Source organism: Aplidium turbinatum, chromosome 7 (genome assembly GCF_918807975.1).
Source record: "Aplidium turbinatum chromosome 7, kaAplTurb1.1, whole genome shotgun sequence".
In the NCBI taxonomy this organism is placed as follows: Eukaryota; Metazoa; Chordata; class Ascidiacea; order Aplousobranchia; family Polyclinidae; genus Aplidium; species Aplidium turbinatum.
This window is the reverse complement of record NC_137478.1, coordinates 5,548,176-5,563,974: the sequence shown is the minus strand read 5'-3', so window position 1 is coordinate 5,563,974 and position 15,799 is coordinate 5,548,176. Positions and strand designations below refer to the sequence as shown.

Here is a 15,799-nt window from a genome sequence, read left to right as displayed (position 1 = left end):
ATGTTGTTTTTCTGCTTTTCGAGGTTTACACGAAAAGCTATGATAAATAGTGGAACCACGAGCGACAAGCCCATGAGCATTCATTTAAGTTCAAAATAGTTGTGGTAATAATTTTCTCCTTGCTCTGAGTAATTTTTAATTACGTTTCGTTTTTTTAAGGTCTGGTACAGAAATTTAAAGTGGATTTTGATTATTGAAAGTCCAATGTAATCATTATTTTGAGCTCAGCTGTTATGACTGTTCTCTGCAGTGAAAACACGTTAGCAATTTTAAAATTAAATGTCAGTTGTCACTTGCAGAAAATGTCATAGCCCACGACCAAAAATATAGCAAAGTGAAGGTTTCTGTACACCTACTTCACACACCATCGCACATATGTGTGGCTCTGTAGTCTAGCCTCTAGCGATCTTTGAAAATGAAATTACGGGATCAACTAATAAATATGGAAAATATCCCCCAAAAAAAATTAATGCTCAAACTTGGGAATACAATTTGACTTGGCTATGAAAGCTGTGTGCGCACTGCGCACTGCGTATCTATCGATATCAATCTATCGCTATCAATTCTTACTTTGCAACATTAGGTTTCCAAGAAACATTATGAAAGATGTCTTGTGTAGATTTTTTAGCTTTCTGTTGTTTATATTGCATTGTCAGATGTTAAACATGGCGAGTTTGTTTATTTATTTAGTGTTTAGGTTAAATTTAATTAAAAGGCCCCGATCAAACGAAAAGGCAGACTCCATCCTTGAGTTTTTCCCTTGCTTGAGATCATCAGTGCTGGCGAATATCCATGTTGTCTTCAATGGCAATCGAACCTCTGCCGAGATTGTATTACGGTGTCCAGTATGGCGTTCTTAACCACTCCACACACGTCTCACCAAAATGAAAGTGTTGTTAACTACAGTCTTACAGTTCCACGCGAGAAACCTCACAACTAGGATATTTCCTTGCAAGCGTCTCGCTTCCTAATATTCGTTGAGGGAAAATATAGAAGAATTATGGAGATGTAGAAATGATCTCAAACAAGAGTCTGTCTGTCGTGTCCAGGCTTACGCCTGGTGGTTGAAGATTTAGATGAAGTGGACGAAAAGGCAAGGAAGCCAGTCTTTGTGTTCACCTTCAGGCATGCCTTTAAGTGTCCTGCCAAAGACACAGCCGCATGCTCTAGAGCGGTGTCGAACCGGCACCCCTTCCAAGCAGTTCAAGTGTAAAACAAGGGTGAAAATTAAGAAGGACGTCTTCTATTTTTGTTTGATTAAGGCCTTAATATCTTTACAAATCCCCGCATCTCCATAATTCTGTTAAGTCTTATCGACTAAACAATAAGATGTATTTTCTTTGCTTTTTTTGCTCAGATTAAAGCGAAACTTAGCTTTTTTGGCACGTCTAAACTATTTGATGCTAGCCTATATGCAACTGTTCATATATGATACAAACAAACTTTTTTTCTTTTAAAGGATGCCTATACCTTGTGTCGATTTGGGGATTTATGGGTAAACACAGTCAGAGTCGTTAAATTTATTATTTGGGTCCGGTTCGACTAAGAGGCCCGGCCTTCTAAACAATACATTGTTAAACAGAAAAAAAAGTACCCCAAAGAGTGCGCGGTGTGTTCGTTATTCCATGACCCCTAAAAAGAATCCAGGTAGCCTACCTAAAATTATTTCAGACCCACTTTCAAAAGTACTCTTTGGAACCAACAGTCAATGCTATCGAATACAGCCCTTTATGTTCATCAAGTAGGAGAGCCAATGTAAATTAAGTCCGAAGTTATGCAATCGTCCGCTAATTCCGACTCCAGTGAATATTCATTATCTAGCCTACTGTAGTTCTTGCTACAAATTTTGAAAAACATCTCTGGTTGCTCTGAGAATGCTTTGCACAATTTCTTGCAGTGAGATAAAACACAGTTTACAGATAATTTCTTTTCCTAATCTACTAGTTGTTCTGCTCTAAGGTAACATTTATAATTTTCACAATAAGTTCCAAGATCAGTAGCTTAAGCATAATTAGTTGTAGACTATAGAGTAGAAAACTAGAGTAGAGTAGAACACTAGAGTAGATAACATTTTTATAACTCTATAGCTCTGTAAGACAAAATCGCTTATAACCCAAGAGATATTTGTTTCTCAGATCTTGACTTCAGTTCTCTCAGCCTGACTTTTGCTCATCAATTTTCGGCTCTTTTTAAATATTCTGGAGAACAATTTCCCATACACCAAACCAAAGCATTTTTTTTTTGGACCTTCACTTTTACGTTGATCACTTTCTCTTAGAATTTTTGCTTTGTTAAAATTCTGGTACATCCCAATTTGTTTTTAGATCCGTTACTAAATAAGCTTATACAGCAGCTTATAGCCTACTTTATTGCTCATAATATTGACATGCATAAAGTGCAGGCAGGGTTGATTGCAGCAAAGCGCATTTATTGAAACGATGTTTAATTAAACCAATATCGAAATGTGTTGTAACCCATCTTCGATTAATAATATGAAGAACAATACAGTTCAGACCTTTTACTAATCCGACCAACTTCTTTCATCAGTTAACTGAAATTTCGGTTTAGCAGAGTTGTCTTGTCTAATCGTGACAAGTTAAAGAAAACATTTTAAGAAATTCACTTTTTCATCAGATAATACTTTTTTCAGGACTGCTGTATACAAACAATTTGCATCTCATTTATTTAAGATAAAACTGAAATGTTGAAAATTTGAAATGATATCGGAAGCACTCCGTTACGAAGCAAAAGCCTCTACAAGTTTGGCACAGCGTACTAAACTAAGAGGATTAAGCATCCAAAGAGGGTTCCTCAGTCCAAGGATTAATATTCCCACAAGCACAATATAGGCCTTCTGTAGCTTATATATATGCAAGCGTATATGCAAGATCAAAGAATTCTACATGCAAGCGGTGGTGATTATTGCTTTAATCAGCAACTGGCGTTGTATCATATGGAAAAGTTCATCATCTTTCTTGAAACTGAAAATTAAAAAAGTTGGTAAGAGTCTCAACACAGCATCTATTAATTTATAAAATTGCCTACTTTCTGTTCTGAAGTGGAACCAAAATTAGCCAGCGTCTCTTTTTTTAAAGACCAACTTCAACTTTGAGCTCGTCATAAACCGATTTTTCAGTCCTTATCCCTGTACTCCTATCGCACTTGTGTTATTATTGCTTCAAAGTTGTTTTGTGTGGATGCAATTCATAAACTACGTTCTAAAGAAGGAAGTTTGAAATTTTTTTCATTTTTTCAATGTACAGGAGGATGCTCAACGCCTCACAATTATCCTTAATCTTAGAGTAGCCCACAACATACATTACATGGTATTACTGCACCATTCAAATGGACAAACGTCATGTAACGTAGCTGCAAAGCATGACTGGGCTTAAGATGAGTCGATATAGGCCTACTGAAAACTAAAGTATGCTGTAAACTTAATGGTAAGAACGTCCAACAAAAACAATTTTTAGAGAAGTTCAATGAAAAGCTTGTCAATTTAATGCCGGGATAGCAGAGCTTCTCATTTTTTTTTTATTGTGCATGTTCATTTCAGAAATTATTTTTTATGCGACCCAATGGGGAGTAATTTGTTCGGCGACTTAAAAATGAGCAATTTGCGACGCCGTCTGGGTCGCGATTCACGACCAATAATTTGTAAAGCCCTTCTGTAGAGAACAAGAGATTTATCACAAGGCAAGTGAAAAGTAAGCACGTCGTCAACCGGGGAGTTTTATAAGAGGTCTGTGTTTTCGATACAAAACATAATGAAACGAAGAGATCTATGCTATATTTAGCCTAACTTGGTATGATAAAATTTGCCTAAATCAAGGGGTGTGCAACCTGTGGCCGCGAGCCAAATTGTCACACCCCTGATTTAAACGATCAAAAAGATTGATTAGTTGATCTTGCTATCTACAAAATTCAAATCTTTAGCGCATGTCCAAAAACCAACACAAAGTCCATGTAAGTCTATGAGTTAAGCTATTCTTACCTTAAGACCTTCTGGGGCATTGGTGTCTAGGAATGCATCTGTTGTTGTGCAAAACCAAAGGACGTCGGCATGAGCACCCTGTTTCGCAAATAGCGCGGCATATTTGACTGCCGTCAGGTTTGTCGCATGTCGGGGGGCATCCAACACATTGGGTCTGATATGTTGTTGGGGGACAATCAACTGTAATTAGTTGCTTTTGATCAGATGTGAGGTAAACGTAAATGAAAATCGTAATCAATAACCACAGGTTGCAATTTTCATGTAGTACCGGCAATCGATTTGATGAAGACACACATGTAATCGTAACCTAATGCTTTGCTAACATAATTGTAAACTTCCATACGTTTAGAATAAATGATATTTAAGAGATAATTGCATTTATTTTATGCATAAAATACTGTAAAAACAATGATAGACTAGTGTACGACTCGATTCCATGTAGGCCTATTGTCTATAATTTTTGTATCTCTTTATGGTCTGAAACAAAACTGTTTGGATTTTCAAAATTTGTTAGGCTTGCAGCATAGCTGCTCGGCCACCTAATGGCATTGGTGATTTAGAGCTAGAGTAGGCTATTCAAATCAGATAAATGACTTTTTCCAGACAAACGCTGTGAAAGTTTATATTCTAGTCTATTTATTGACATTGACGCCTGGTTGGTTTTTTGGTCGTATGAGTAAAGAACACCAAGTAGCCTACTCATAATTATGGTCATCATTAAATCTATCTCAATTTGTAGGCTGCGTAGCCGAATTATGATACCCTTTGTACGACTCTTGGAAGAGCTTTATTGGAGCCTAAGCATTTGGTTGGTTGGTTTTGAATCTTTATCCTCGGACTGACAAAGCCTTGATAGGTTATTCCTGGTAGTTTCGCATACTTGTAGAGGCTCTTGACGCAGGGCCGTTACCGAGATTGGCAGAGTGAAGTTTTCCGATTGTTCAAGTGTTGTTGCCGGGGAATTATTCCTTTCACTAGGTGCCGCTGAATAGAGAGCAGTCCTGAAATGCGTTGCTCAAGCGCACACCCCGAGAGTCTAACCAGCGCCGCGTGATTTTGAGTCTGGCGCGTAACCACTGAGCTAACGGGGCGGACAAAGGTTTGTGGTCAACTGTGCTAGCATTGGCTACTTACTTGGGCACTGGCTTTCAGGAACACACCTTCCATTATGTAAGTAAGTCTTTTCGGGACAAGTGCATCCTTCTCTGCAGATGTACGTACATGGTATGTCCTTATCTCTGTTCTCGCATGTTTTCGGGCACCCACTACATTCACTGTATACCATGGAAAACGGACATTCTGTAAAAACGGAAAATATGATGATGAAATTTTCAATGCAAATTTGACATCAATTAATTAATTATTAATGCACTTTGATTAAAATTTTATGTAAAAATTATAGCCTACCAAACAGTCGGTCTACGTTGAAGTAGCCTTGCACAAAAGGTAGGCTACTTTGTATTATCAGTTTATTTTTGTCGTATCCAGGCTTACGCTAGATAGTTCAAGAATTAATCAGTAAGGAAGCATCTGTTTCATACTTGCAATAAGTAAGTCAGATAGACGCCTCAAATATTCATCCATTTCATCAACAGTAATTCTCATTCCGTTTTGTCTGAAAGCGCAAATGTAAAATCAAGTATGAATTAAACTAAGCCTACATAAATAGTTGTGCTTTTTAAATTTCAAACCTATTGTTGCGTATTTTGGTTTGTTTTTGTTTAAAAAATGTACCTTGCTTTCGTTCCCCTTAGCTTAGGTTTTGTCTTTTGCATTTTTGTTAATCAGCGCTTCTCGTTTTCACACTATATTCTGAGTGCACGCCTTTTGGAATCATTCTCTTTACAATTTTGAATAAAGTAGAAAACATTCATATAACTCTTGTTGAATGAGGTAAAAACACAACATCTATAAAGCTGAGCAATACAGCTCGGTTGAACTCTGGTGTTAGCCAAAATAATGATCAACGTAGTGTTTCATGGTGTTCAGAGATGGGCGAGATCTTGATCTTGAAGATCACTTTTTTTGTGTGATCTTGATCTTGAAGAACAATAAGATCAAGATCACTTTAAAATTGAAGTTTACTTACTAGATAGAGGCATTTTTTTAGAACTCGTACTGTGCAACGTAATTTGTGGCGACTACTAACACTAAGCCACTGTTAATATGATAATGTTTCCAACAAAAGACGATTTAAAGTCTTCATCTAATCTGGTCAGTGTTGCCATTTCAAAATTGAAAAAGTTTTCTGTGTTGGTCATAATAAAGAAGTCAACTTCCGTGTACTTTATGTTGACGTATAATAAAAAAATGATTTAAATTTATTCACAATTTCCATGTGTAAATTTTAAAGAAATGTTTGCTTTCTTTGACCCAATTTTAGATGTTTCAAAAGTCTAGAATGGCGGTGTTAAAAAATCTGGACTCTAGCCGACTTTGGTCATCTAAAGTGGTTTATTGCAGCGAATCAACCAGACCAAGACTTGTTTAAGGTCTGAGTTTTTTGTTTGTCGTATCCAGGCTTACACCCGGTGGTTGAAGATTTAGATTAAGTGGACGGGGAGGCAAGGAAGCCAATCTTCGTGTCCACCTTCAGGCATGCCTTCAAGTGTCCTGCCACAGACACAGCCGCATGCTCTTGAGTGGTGTCGAACCGGCGCCCTTTCGATTGCCGTTCCAGTGTTCTCACCACTCTGAGTATGAGTATGGAGCGGTTTGTCTGACCGCAAACCTCTGAACCTTTTTGACAGCAGACAACAGTATCAAGGTTGCCAGATGGGTAAATGGTGTAATAAACATGGACATAATACAGTAAAAGTTAAAAACTCCCACATAAACCTGACAAAAACTTGGTAAAAAATGATACAGATTAAAGTTTATTTTTATTTATTTATTATAAATAAAAATTATAAAACTAATTGCAAATTTTGCGACTTTTCTGTAGCCTACTAGCCTATACTGTAATTAACCTCGGCCTTGAGTGTGACGTTTCGATTCTACGCAAACTACGTCAACAATTGATAGGCCTAATAGCAACAGTCATTAACTTATTACAATTCTTAGGCCAGCGATCGAATAGTTAAAAGTTAAAGTTAGCAATACCAACTATAAACCTTTACCCAGGTTGCTTACAGTGCTTTTTTTAAGGTGTTTTGGGGGACCGAAACGGTCCCCCAGATTTCTCCAGCGGTTTCCCAAAATTTGGACTTGCAACTACAGTAGAAAAGTAATGGTTGTTTCTCGCTATGTCTTGTCGATAATACGAATTTAGCCTACGATCAATAGTTCACGTCCGGAAAAAAGAATAAGTGGAGGTACAGCTAACAGCTGAATAAAAGAGTTATTCACAAAAGAAGTGCACCTTCGATACTCGTCAATGTTTATTTCTGATTTATGGCGCATAATGATCAGTTTTTACGTGTGGAAACATAACAAGCAGAAGCCAACAAGCACACTTTGTTTGATTTTGCAGCAAACTTGTTTGGCGGCCGTGTTGGGCAGGCTGTTTGGTCGCTGTCACAATCATTTAAGCTGTGCTTTGTCGAATAATTCATTTTATGTTGCGTTGATTGTATGTAGCTAGTTATGGTTATTTTTTGGTATTTAAATGAAACACTTGCGGTCTCTTAAAACTACTTAGCGGTCACCCAAACCAAACCTTAAAAAAAACCTGCTTATAGGATTTATTTTTTGCAACATCATTGATCAAAAACTTTATTTTTTTTAAGTACACAAAAAGTGATCTTGAAAGTGATCTTGATCTTCAAGATCACGATCTTGATCTTCAAGATAACATAGTTTGGTGATCTTGATCTTCAAGATCACCTATTCTTGGTGATCTTGATCTTGATCTTCAAGATCACCAATACTGGTGAGTGGTGATCTTGCCCATCTCTGAGTGTTACATGGTTATGATAGCGATTAGTCACAAAAAAGAAACTCGCTTGCAAGCTAATAGCTTTTAAACTTCAAAAATCTATGTTTTCTCTGTTAAGTGTGTCATATTATTCTGTTTTCAAAAATAATAAAGTAAGCAACAGCGGATAAGTTTTTTGAATGATGTAGCGGCTCAATGTCAGGTTTAACGAAAGCATCGCATCGATGGTAGGTTATTTGTTTCTATTAAAGTATTTTACCATATCATATCAATGATAGTGACGTAAACGTGTGACCGGCAACCGACACATCAATAACCAAGTTATGTTTCCGCAGGTTTCAGTACAACTGACATGGTAAGCAAGGTTGCCAGATGACCTAATTTTATAAGCCGTTTTCGACGGCTAGTAAATCATTCCGACAGTAATTTGTGCCAAAATTTGATTACCAGTTAGATCAGTGACATGCTGGACCATAAATAAAACAAGTTTTATGATTTGTCAAGTGGCAGATCAAGGGGGAGGGCGAACTCCCCCCTTTCCACTAAAACACAGAGAAATGATTTTATTCATAGTGTATTTGCAAAGTTGGTTTAATGTAGATCTATACATCATTGTGTTTTGTTGAACTCGCCCCTCCTAAAGCTAGTTGCTACATCCGTCCCTGATTTGTCATAAAATATACGAATTTCAAACTAATAGGCCTACTGTCCGAAATCCTATAGCCATAGGATGACCTGACAACCCTGATGGTGAAGCATTCAATCAATGTTACGGAGGCTGACAAACGTTACCACGTGTCAAAAATAACCACAAGTTTAGAGATTCGTCCAAAACTCTCTACTTTAAATTTTCCCAGTAAGTATCTAGCCTCTATATGTTTTGTCCTTCTTAACATGCTCCGAAAAATATTAAATCTGCTTTTTCGATTATTTGTAACCGCAATTAACCATATGACATTCAAACACAATATAGACTATATTACAAGAAAGTAACACTTCATCATAAGCAGTAGATATTGCAACTGACAACTAATTGCTAATATAAATTTTATTATAGCCTACTTACTTAGATAGAAGTGCATATCCCATCAAATAATTTCTAGGTTGGCCAGACAAGGAGGCTTTTACCCATTTATTCCCAGTCGAGGGGGTGTCACTGACTTCAAAACTGAAGTCAGGATTTCCTTCTGAATTCCATCCCTTAGATAAAATTATGTTTTTGATTAAACTTCATAGGCTACTTGTGCGTTCTCAATAACCGAAAATATTAACTTGGTTATGATAGCATGGGTTTCTTTGATTTAAGAATTTGTTATGCCACTGTTTATGTCTATCAATGGAGAAAGCAGTGTCATGGGAGTCAGTAAAAGATTAAATAAAAAAATAAAAAAATTGACAAAATTGACAACACTGCTGATAGCGTTGATTACAGAATATCATTTCATCCTAAAATTTCATCCTTGAACATTATAATAGCCTATATTAATAAAGCTTTTTGATTACATTCTCTATAACACTGACAAACCGCAACAGATGTTAAGATACATTAGCGTCTACGTCATCACACAAAACGAAGACAAGCTGCAATTTACTTATTTATGGATAGTGCAATTAGTATCTAAATATAGTTGCGACAGAGAAAGTTTTCCATTCTGTGTCGTACAGTAGATGCACAGCAACCAACCTTGTATCCAACAATAAAAAACAACTGACAAACGCTGGGGGTGCTGTTGCCAAATTGCTGATAGTAATGATAAATGATATGAGGATCGTTGAAGTCTCCAACCAAAAGGTGGGTCATCTGGTCAATGAGTCTTTCATCTTCACTATAAAAATGACTAGTGACCTGAGTTGATAAGAATACTTGTTTACCAATAAACTAGAAAAGTTATACGTGTTTCTACACCGTCCATTTCTCGAAATTGTCGTTTGTTTAGAGTTAGACGACAAAGGCAACTTTTTTGCAGAAGAAAACAATATGATTTTACCGGCGTAGCCGCATCATAGCCTACAGGCTTCGGAAAAGTAACTAGGTTATTTTACTTTTGAGGTAACATGCATCTTAAACTATGCATATTCACCTGACCTGCCATTAAGCTTGCCAACCTATCAGTCCTAGACAAACTACTTTTAGCCATTTTTGAAAGAATTTTTTTTTTTAAATTTTTCTAGTTTAAGGGAAGTCTTTACAAGCTGGAAGTTATCAAATGCTTACAAAATGATAAAATAATATTTCAGTACTTTTGTTTGGCCATCTTTAGCTAATTTTCTTGTAGAACAGCAACTCTTCTTAACATACCACTTATCTATGTTCCACAGAAATTCTTGATTTCTTCAGAATGCAACCAGACATAGGCTACTGTATATCAGACTATCAATGAGTTGAGTTTCTTTCAATCATGAACCTGTTTTTAGGTGTGCCATGGAGATTAAGTTTATTGGAGTGCTCCTGGCTAATATCGGTACCACTCTCTGATTTGTGGCTTTAAGTGGCAACTCAACTTCTCTATGCACTTTGCTGCCTTCATATTTTTTCAGCAATAAACAATTTGTTAGGACCCTTTATGCAAATAGCCCCCCACACCATAATTTTGTTGGAATCCCTCTTTTTGATACAGACAGGATAAAACTCTTCTCCAATCTTCTCCTTAGGCTAGGCCTACTGCTTGAACTCTGTCATCCAGAACAGCTGCAGTAGATTTATCAGAGAATATGGTCTAAAAGGAAAGTACATTGTTGTTAGTTTGAAATGTTGTAAAGTGTGTAAAAACAATGCTGCATTGTACCTATTCTCATTCCTGTACAGTCCAATCACTGCCCACTCAACCTATCCACAACAAGATGTTTCACCGTCAGGCATAGCTTTTTTCTCGGTCGATAGACTTTCGGACCAACTATAGCCTACATACTTCTACGGATTGTTCGTTTGTGAACAAGGAATCTCTGATTGGTTAAATCTGATAAAATTCTCATACAAAAGCTTTATCTTCCAAGAAACATCTTTACTACATTCCTGTCACGCTTGGGTGAGGTTTTCCGCTTTGTTCCACAGTTTACAGATCTTTTGTCCTCCATACCTTCACCAACTTTTATTTAATTCTTAATTTAACCAATATAGTAGCCTACAACTGGAGACATTTCGTTTCTTTACAAGTTTGTTCTGTTTCAAACAAGTTTTTCTCCAACGACACCTTCATTTGTGAATTTGTAAATTTATTTGTAAATGAGAAACAGGTGTATATCGCGGTCAATTCTTGCTACACTCGACTGCCGAAAAACACTGTTATTTGTCCCTTCCTGCAGAAATTTAAATTACTTGCCTTAGACTACCTTCTATTTTTAAGCATTTTCAAACTGATGATGATGACCGGAGGCTACTGTTCAATGCAAAATTAAAAACAACTTCCATTTTTGTATAGAGTGAATATCGCCTATTCTAACATAATGAAGTCGATCATTGAACCATTAGACCAGCCAACATACGGTACTGTAAACTCTGACAGTCCCATTTTAGGATTTTTAACAGAATTTTAATAGGGAAAAAAATGGCTAATAGTTTGTTCAAGACTATATACGTACATTTAAATATAGAGCGCATAAACTCAAAGATACCGAGACTGCTGTACCTTCAAATTAAAAGTCTCTCTTTTGTAGCTGTTTTGGTTTGAAATCCAAGCCAAAGTCATGAAAGGATGGCTTGATCCGCCAACCGCCACATCAATTCCAGAAGGCCTACAACGAAACTTATTTGCAACAACAAATATTGAGCTTGAAGTAGCCTACTTTCAAATATAAGCAATCGTATAAATCTTTGCAACGTGAAAGAAATTAAATTAGTTGACTGAATGTCGTTTTACCAACCACTGCTGCCCGCAACGATTTGTTATGGTCCAAAAGAATTTTTTTTATGAAAATACCAAGTCGAATCATAATATTAAAACAGAGCATTTCGCGTAGAAAAAAATGTTCAAAACATATTTTATGTTAAACGCTAGAAGGAATGAGCAGTTAGCAAAAATCCAAATCGATTTTACAAACATTCCAAAAGATGTCTTAAACTAATGCAAAGAAGTTTATTTTCACACGAGTCAGTTCAATCATAGCTAAATATCGATTTCGATCAGCTAGAAGCTATAGATCTTCTTCAGTTAAGCTGAAAGCAAACAGCACAAAAATCAAACGATGAAAGTGCGAAGGAATGAAAAAACGTTTTACTAAAAAACGTAAGGAATGAAAAAACGTGTTTCATATTAATATCAAGCATTGTTGTGGGTTTGACACCTGTCAGAAGATACTTTATTTTCTTGCTTAAATTAACGTTGTCACAAACGATCCTAAATATTCAGAAAATGTCTTCATTTTTAGGTCTACAGCGTGGTGAAATTCTCCTCAGTGAAAACAACAGTTGACTTTAAATCAATCCCGAAATGCGTATGAGAGTTCAAAAATTCGACTCAATAACTCACCCTTCAAACTTTTGGTTGTACAACAAACTTTCCTCTGGAACAGTATCTCCGACATAAACTCTCACCTGAGGAAGTGTATTTGTAAATGCAGAACTAAATGTAATTTGAAGCGATTGCGTCACACTTAAAAGCCTATCAAATGTTCTTTTTCCCTACAAAAGTAGATGTAATTGTATACCTGGTTACCACCCAATGAATTAAACATGTCTTCTCCGCCATTTTCAATCGAATCAATGGGGTCTGATGTGTCATCGTAAGTATAATTGTACCAACTGTTGTTGAATATTCTGTCCAAGTCTTGGTCGATTCTAGATGTCCTTCTCCAAAACCGCGGTAGATATTCGTCTGCAATTAGTTGAAGTTACAGTTAAGGCTTGAAAATCAAATTTTGGCTTTAAACATATATGAACCACAAAATGTGATGAAAACGGCATCCCAGACAACTAATTTATCTGGTTCAGATCTAATAAAGATCTGGTCAGATCCGTACCCGATCTGGTAAAGATCTGGACCAGATAAAGTGGTTGACTGGAATTTATTGTGGTAGCCTACGTGGTAGGTAGCCTACGTAGGGAAGTGGTAGCCTTACGTAGGGAAGTGGTAGCCTTACGTAGGGAAGTAAAACGTTGGTTGTACTTGAGGTTATAGCTTACATGTATCAATAGTACGAAATTCACTGGAACTTACATTTGGGTATTTCTGGCAGTGATGTTGTTGTGCCTGCAACGAAAATTTACGTCAATGTTAGTTTTTTAAAGGATCTGCTGGTGTGGTAATAATGTAACACAAAGCAAAGACGCTATCGTGAAACACTATTTTGCCTCGCGATGCATTTTGAGAGCCTTTAATTGATTGGAACATCGTTTGTCATATTTGTGACCATGACAAGATCACATTTAATCGCACAATTATTTTGCTAGTGAAAAAACGGATCAGCAATCTTTTAAGCACATGTAGCTACACACAAAGTGAAAATTAAACTTTAAAACTCTTTTATTTTATTTTTTTATATAATTTGAAAGAAAATGCCCAATAAGGCATTATTTTAACTACGGACAGAGGCCAACTATTTTGATCTTAAGAATCTCATCAAATATTTTACTGTCAGTTTATTATTTCCAAGTGAACTATTGAATCATCTTCTTTGCTACTTTTTGAACATGCAACTTAACAGCTCCTAGCTTCCGCCTGTAGCACTCGATGCAGCAGTGGCCGAGTGGTTAGCGCGTTGGGCTCGCAGTCGAGAGCCTGCATGTTCGACTCCAGCCACCCACACTTGCTGTTGTTTCTCTGGGCAAGAAACTTTAGGATGAGTGCCTCTACTCAGTGATCGATTTCGAGTAATGGGTAGTACCAAATTTCAGTCATAAGTAGAGTAGACAACCGGAAACAGACATTGCAGTCGGCTGCAGCCTGGGTCAGGTGTACGTCGGAAGGCGTACACCGATGCATAGCGCTCAAGTCCGCTTTCCCGCAATGCAGGATAAAGATAATAAAACAAACAAAAAAATGCTCGTGTACTTGTAAACTAATTTAACAATCAATAAAAATCTTAAGCAATCTTTGTCAATTATACAAAGAAAATTGCCAGAGCTTCCAACTAACTGAAATGGAATCAAATCATGTTTTTGATGTCAACAACCTAATGGCTTACCGACATTTTTCATAGCATTAAGTAGAACTTCCATCGCATTGTGGACTTCGTCTTCTGTGATCAATTCCCCATTTAGTCTAAACAAAGTATTTTTTATCAGTAAGATAACCTTATAAAACTAAAATACGCCTATACGCTATGCATATGGTATAGCTGAAAATCTTCCAATGCATTATGCATGAAGCAGTTAACATTCTCAAGGTGAGTTCAATGTAGGCTAATGTTCTAAACACGTAGCCTAGGAAGATGGAGACTGCTTCTGCAAACATGATGAGATCATGAGAGCTGCATTGAAAAGCACAACCTTCATCTAGACCAGGGCTTCCCTATTCGTTTATCACCCCACACCCAATTGGATTGATAAAGCCAATCTCGCACCCCTTGTTTTGAAGCGGAGTGGTTCTGAGAAAAAATTCAAAATACGTACGAAAACAACGCAGAAAAACAGCTCACCGGCCTTTATATGGCTAACGAATAAGAAAAAGGGCAGCCTTCAACAACGCAATCACACAAAATGTAAAACGAATAAATAAAGAAATAACACAAACTGAGAACATAATGGCGTTAATCAAGATCTTTGACTTTGCTCCTGCCTCTTCTTGGCAAATATCTGTTCGAAACGTGGAACCTTGTGGGAAAATGCAATGCGCAGATCATTTTCGGGGTCCAGGGCGTTGCAGTATTTATTGTTCGTGTAAAGTAGAGATGAAAATCCCGATTCACACAGCCAAGTGGTAGCAAATGGAACCAAAACTTGCAATGCTTTCTTAGCCAGAGTTGGATGCCTAGTTTGAACGCTGCACCAGAAAGTTTCGAGTGAGCTGGACCCATAAAGCAGCTTTGTCGATTGGCATACTTGCATATCTATCAGATGTTCCTTATCTTCATCCTCATCTCCCATCTTCTCTAATTTAAACGCAAAGCGGTTGATGATCCAAGTTCCCGGTTCTTCCAGATCTCCTGGGGAGAAATATCCGTCAAATGACTCTTTCAGACTTTCGAAGTGCTGACTGCTTTCTGCCTTGAAATACTATCGCATTATCCCGCCACCAACCACGTGACGTTCGGACCACAGCCTTTCTGTTATCAGCAACTTGTCGGGTGGTATTTTCTTGTTGCCCATACATTGTGCTGTATGGGCCAAAATAGAATGCTCTGAAAGATAATCACCACCTCCCTGGTTAAACAAAATCCATCTCTATATACGGTATGGCTCTTCTTCATCTGTGAATTCTCACACCCCCAGCTGCAGCTACTCGCACCCCCAATCGGGAAGCCCTGATCTAGACCTACACTTAAAATACAGTCTATTGGTTTGGAACAAAAAGATGTTACGCCGGAGATTTTGATTGCTGTTTGATTTCACGCCAAAGCAGTTTTTATGTGGAGTTATTAGATTTATCTACTATCAAAAACACATCTTTACTTTGATAGAAGTGTGTATCCCATCAATACATTCCCTGTTCGTTGCGGAAGCACGAAAGTATTAACATTAGGAGTGTAGCCTTCGTTGCTGTCAAGGGTCGGATATATATCTAAATCCCACTCCGTACCCCAAACCTATACAAAAGCAGGGTTGGTGGGTTAATAAAATAGGCAACATGCAAAAGACAAATGCAAGTGCATAAATTTTTTAGCCAAATGCTCTGGCTACATTTTGAAAAGCACTGTGCAACTGAGTAAAACAGAAACAAAACTTGCGAGTAGAAGGTCGCGCTTAGCTCGAAGGTAAAGGTTTTCGTTCGACTTTTTTCAGGAGCAAACGTCAGAATAAAATAAACCTAAATGTGGTAAAGTAGGCTATTTAC

The 15,799-nt window shown here is 37.2% G+C and overlaps 1 protein-coding gene across 1 annotated transcript in view; it reads right to left on the bottom strand.

Moving 5' to 3' along the window:
• Positions 1-2,413: 2,413 nt before the first annotated feature.
• LOC145773685 (uncharacterized) overlaps positions 2,414-15,799 on the bottom strand; it is a 33,076-nt gene continuing 19,690 nt past the window's right edge. The window contains exons 15-26 of the mRNA XM_082584822.1: positions 15,418-15,551; positions 13,992-14,068; positions 13,025-13,057; positions 12,516-12,682; positions 12,338-12,402; positions 11,498-11,603; positions 9,556-9,717; positions 8,938-9,071; positions 5,536-5,609; positions 5,129-5,293; positions 3,995-4,174; positions 2,414-2,981 (exon numbers count right to left, since the gene is read on the bottom strand). Coding sequence (XP_082440948.1) covers positions 3,996-4,174; positions 5,129-5,293; positions 5,536-5,609; positions 8,938-9,071; positions 9,556-9,717; positions 11,498-11,603; positions 12,338-12,402; positions 12,516-12,682; positions 13,025-13,057; positions 13,992-14,068; positions 15,418-15,551 — 1,296 coding nt within the window. The 3' untranslated portion in view covers positions 2,414-2,981; position 3,995. The remainder of the gene's footprint in view (positions 2,982-3,994; positions 4,175-5,128; positions 5,294-5,535; positions 5,610-8,937; positions 9,072-9,555; positions 9,718-11,497; positions 11,604-12,337; positions 12,403-12,515; positions 12,683-13,024; positions 13,058-13,991; positions 14,069-15,417; positions 15,552-15,799) is intronic.